Here is a 5258-nt window from a genome sequence, read left to right on the forward strand (position 1 = left end):
CACACCCTCTACAGCTCCAGTCCCTGTACCCTTTTTTGCCCGCTCTTCCCAAATTTCCACACCTTATCCTCGCCCACATCTCCTTGTCCTCCCCTCTTACATTATCTTTTTTCCAGTAGTTATCTTCTTCTTTCTCTAATCTTATTTTTTTGTACAATGTATTATACGTTGATTTGTTTATTGCGCCTTCAGCCTCCTTTTTCACGTTCTCTCTCATTTTCTTAATGCCCTCATTCAGCTTTTCCTCTATTTCCTGTACTCCCGCATCCCTGTAGATCATCTCTATCACCTCCTCGCATTACATTTTTTTTAGCGCAACCTTCACCATTTTCCCCCATTTCGTCGGGCACCTGTTCATAATCCCTCTCATTTCTTCTTTCAGTGCTATCCTTGGCCATCTCTCTTTTTCCATCATCATACAATCCTTCATATATCTTACTGCTCTTTCTTTTAATATTACTTCCATCATTTCTACTCTCATCTCGTCCCTCCAAATATATTCTGGTGTATCCCTTCTTACTCCTAATGCCATCTTGCAGAGCCTCCTATGCACCCTCTCTATTTCTTCCGACTTTTCCCACCCCCAGACCTCCACTCCGTACAAAGCTACTGTTCTTGCCACAGTGTTCATCAGATACATCCTGTCCCTCATGCTGTTCCTTTTGCTCCTTTTTATCACTCCCCATACTGCATTTGTGGCCTTTCGTGCTTTTTGTGCTAGTTCCTTTTTTTGTTTCCCTGCGCTATTCCTTGTGGTGAAATGGTACCCAAGATATTTAAATTCTTTGACTTCTTCGACCTCACTTCCTTTATACATCCATTTCTTTCCCTTCTTTTTTCTACCTCCATTTCTGCATATTAGAATTTTTGTTTTTTCCACGTTCACCTCCATCTTATTCTCTTCTGTGTATCTTTCCAGCTCTTTCAGCATCCCTCTTAGCTCCTCTTCTGTGTCCGCAACTAGCGCCACATCATCCGCATATTTCATGACATGTATTCGTTGGTTCCCAATCATTGTCCCTCCTCTCTTCTTCTCTTCCATCGTCTTTTCTAGGTCGTCGATATCTATGCCATATAACGCTCCGCTCATCGCACACCCTTGTCTTTCCCCTTTTCTTGTTATAAATTCTTTTGTCTGTCTTCTTTTTCCTACTTTCACCTTACAATATGTTCTTTTATATATTTCTCTTATTATTCTGTGCATTCTCCCTCTGGCCCCCTTCCTCCATACCTTTCTCTTCATTTTTGGTCTCCTGACTGTGTCGAACGCCGCTCTAAAGTCTATGAACCCGATGCATAATTTTCCTCCCTTCCTCTTCATTTTGTTGTTTATTAGACTATTCAATACAAATATGTGGTCCCTTGTCCCTCTTTTTTTCCTGAACCCCGCCTGACTTTCCCTTAAAATTTTTTCTTTATCTATCCAGTTATTTAGCCTCTCCGTCATCATAGTTGTCAATAACTTGTACCCTGTATTTAGAAGCGAAATTCCCTTGTAATTTTCTGTTCTTTCTCCGTCCCCTGCTTTGTAAATCGGAATTATCACTGCTGTGTCCCATCATTCTGGCATACTTCCTTCGTCCCATATTCTATTTATAATTTCGCCTATCCATTCAATGACATCTGGTGCACTGTTCTTTATAAATTCTGCTGTCATCCCGTCATCCCCTGGAGCTTTGTGATTCCCGAGCTTTCTTATTGCGGCTTTCACTTCTCTCCTGCTGAAGTTTTTATCGAGCTTCGGCTCCTCTGATCCTTCATTACTACCTTCTCCTTTCCACGGCTCATTTTCTTCTTCTTCCGATTCTTCATTGCCTTCCCCATTCAGCAGATCACTAAAGTGCTTTTCCCATTGTTTTGCTTTTATGCTGTTGCTTGCAGCTCTTTTCTTTCTTCCTCTGAACCTATTTATGGCTTCCCACCATTTTGTCATGTCTTTGGCGTTATTTATCTCCTCACACCTTTCCATCATCCACCTTTCCTTGCTCTCTTTGATTGTTTCCCTATATTTCTTTCTGCTTTCCTTCAGATTTCTTTTTTTTTCTTTGTTATTATCCTTGATGAATTCTTTGAGCTTCTTCCATACTTCTTTTCTTTTTTTTTACCCTCGATATTGTACCACTTTTTTTTCTCCTTTGTATCTTTGTCCTTCTTTCCTTTCATCACCATCCCCGTTTTTTCAGCCCCTTTTCTTACTATTTCCTTTATATCCTCCCACTTAAGCTCGTTTTTTTCCTCTACTGCTTCTGTCAGTGCTTCCTGCGTTGCTTCTGCATACTCCTGTATTTTTTCTTTCTTCCAGATCAGCTTATTTGCTCCGATTTCTTCCTGCTCTTCCTCCTCTGACATGCAGCTTCCTTCCTTACTCTCTTCCTCATTTCTCTTTACCTTATATCTCGCCAACACTGGTAGATGATCTGACTCTATTCTTTCCACCACTCTTACCTCTATTTCTTGCTCATCGCCTCTGTCCAGCGTTAGTATTAGGTCAATTACTGATCCTAAACTCTCTTCGTCTCCCCCGACGTAAGTTATTTCCCCACCTTCATCACCTCTTGCTCTATAATTTTATACGCAGAGTCCTAACTCATCACACATCTTTAGTAATTTTTTTCCTTCGCTGTTTACTGTCTTGTCTCTCGATTTTCTTTTTTTCCTCACTCTGCCTTCGTCCTCTCCTGTTACGTTTTCTTCTCCGATTCTCGCATTAAAGTCCCCAATGATCATCACACTTTCGTCCCTGTTTGAACATTCTTCTATCTGCCTTCTTAGCTCCGTTTCTAATTTGCTCATTCCTACATTGTTATACACTGTGATTATACTTTTACTTTCCTTACTTTCTTCCAACATCATTCCGTATTTCCATTCCCTGACTTCCCATTTTAATTTGCAATTTTTTTTTATCCCAATAATATGACCTCCCTTTGCTCTTCCTCTCTGTTTCTCTCTCGTCGCAGGCTTCGCCCACCATTTGAATTCTTTGCTCAGCCTCTCACATGTTATTTCCACCTTATCTTCCATTACCCATGTCTCCACTAGCACAACAATCTCGTTTTCTTCCATCATTGTGGCAGCTTTTTCTACCTCATTCATACCTGCAACATTCCAAAACTATATTTTCCTTCTATTTTCTTGCTCTCTTCCTTTATTTTGGTCCTCTTTCTCCTTGGCCTCTGTGTCTCTTTCTGTACCCACTCTCCACTCCTTTTTCTCATCATTCGCCCACTTTCATAATTCCAATTCTCCTTTTTTTTCATTCCAACACCACCATACCTCACCAATTTTTAACCTTTTTTGCTTCCTTTCTTTTAGTTCTTCCTCCAGCTCATTTCCATTAATTTTTTTTGGCTTTTCTTCAATGAGCTTTTCTTTTTCTTGTCTTCTCCATTCTTCATTTGTTTTGTCCTTCTTATCTTGTCTTTTCCTCGCCTCGCTCACGAATCTTTCCACCTCATTTTCCAAGCTCCATTCCCTCATTTCTTGAACATTCCTTTCATTCGCCCACGCGTTTTCTGTTTCCTTCACTCTTGATCGCCCTCTTTCCTGCCTTCCTCCACTGTTACTCTTTTCTTGTCTCTTTGTGTCGTGACTTTGACTGTCGTGTTGCTTTCCTTTTTTTTTCCTCGGTTGCTTTTGTCTTATTTGGTATGTTCGTCTTACTTTCTTTCTCCTTTTTTATTTTTTCACTTAGCTCTTTAATTACTTTGTCCTTTTCCTTTATGCTATGTTCTCTTTTACCAATTTCCTTCTCTAATCTTTCTATTTCCTGTCTATGTCTTCTTTCCTTTTCCACTTGGTCTTCTTTACATTTGCTCCTAATTATTTGGGCCCCTATCTTCGAGGTTTCTTGTCTTGTACATGCCTTTATTTCTTCCATTGATTTCATTATCAATTCTTCAACTTTTGTTTTAACCCTGTCTTCTATCTCTGCGATCAATTGCCACATCTTTTCCTCTGAATTTTTTTCACTATCCTTCATTTTCTGCTTTTGGCTCCAATTTGACATTTCAGTCTGCGTTGCTTGTTCTCTTGTCTTTTTTCCCACTTCATCTTTCTGTTTGTCTTTCCTATCATTGATTGTCTCGATTTTATCTAACTCTTTCGCCTCTTCATTACTGTCCTTCTCAACTTGCAGACTTCCTCTACTGTTTATTGCCGGTGTTCTTGCTAGCTGAAATCCGGCTCTGCACCAGTCTGTTCCTACCTCATTTATGTTGTCTGTGTTTTCTACCTTTTTTGCTTTTGCCTTTATTATATCCATCTGACTAAACACAAATTTTTCTAACGCTCCATTTTTCATACCGTAGTCTCTTTTACTCGCTGAATTTGTACTTTTGAATGTGCGCGGCCTTCCCCTCCTTCTCTTGGTCATCCCGGCGCTTGCGCCATTCGCTTTACCTCTCTCATGTTTTTCCTCGTCACTTGTCATCTCTTTGTATGTGCTGCCCTCTCGTTCCTCGTCACTTTTTTTTTTCGTCTTGTCTCCCGCCAATTCCTCTATGTCCGCCAAAACCCGGATTGCTTTTACCTTTTGGTTTCCGCGTCTTTTGCTTTTCCCGTGCCACAGCTTTTCTTTTTTTTTATTATTCACCTTGTTTGGCGTTTTTCACTCCCACCTTTTTTACTCTAAACTTACTTGCCTTTTCTTTTTTTTTTCACTATTTCATTTATTTTTGCACTAGCTACTCTTTTACACGTCTGTACACTTACACAGCTTACAGCGCTCCTTTCAGGGCCAACTAATATTTATTATTTTTTTTTTTATTCTTTCAGTTAAATCTTATATTAAATAAATTATTGTTTATAGAATTGACTTAAAATTACACTTTTCAGCGCTTCATTGTATTGAAAAATACTTATTTAAATGTTTTCATTTCAGGGCAAACTAATATTTAATTTTTTTATTTTTTCAGCTAGATCATTAACTAATTAAATTGTTACTTATAAAACTGACATCAAATGAAAAATTTAAACTAGCCATTGCAAATTTTATCTTAGAATTTAAGCCACAGGTTAAAAATGTGACAAAATTTTACCAAAAAAAACTTGTAAGCAACTTGCGTTTCTGTACAGACCCCCGTTAATTTTTGAGACCCAAATCTTCCCAAATTCTAAATTGCTTTGAAGTTTCGCCATTTCTCCCCCATCACCAAATCTTTTTATCGTCAATACTTATAAGTTACACATTGCGAATTCGCTTTCAATCCTGCGACAAATTTTTTATAAACTAAAAATATTAGTTCGTTCACCGAACTCTT

General features: G+C 38.8%; 2 protein-coding genes across 2 annotated transcripts; both read right to left on the reverse strand.

The window, feature by feature from the left end:
* Positions 1 to 298: 298 nt before the first annotated feature.
* LOC128668097 (uncharacterized) lies at positions 299 to 1090 on the reverse strand. The gene has a single exon (XM_053740264.1). The coding sequence runs from the start codon at positions 1088 to 1090 to the stop codon at positions 299 to 301; it is 792 nt and encodes a 263-aa protein (XP_053596239.1).
* Positions 1091 to 1558: 468 nt separating this feature from the next.
* Positions 1559 to 3477, reverse strand: LOC128668098 (cilia- and flagella-associated protein 251-like). Its single transcript, XM_053740265.1, has 3 exons — positions 3290 to 3477; positions 2087 to 2560; positions 1559 to 1904 (listed from the first exon to the last, which is right to left on the reverse strand). The coding sequence occupies exons 1-3, from the start codon at positions 3475 to 3477 to the stop codon at positions 1559 to 1561; spliced, it is 1008 nt and encodes a 335-aa protein (XP_053596240.1).
* Positions 3478 to 5258: the final 1781 nt, after the last annotated feature.

This window comes from Microplitis demolitor, chromosome 6 (genome assembly GCF_026212275.2).
Source record: "Microplitis demolitor isolate Queensland-Clemson2020A chromosome 6, iyMicDemo2.1a, whole genome shotgun sequence".
NCBI lineage: Eukaryota > Metazoa > Arthropoda > Insecta > Hymenoptera > Braconidae > Microplitis > Microplitis demolitor.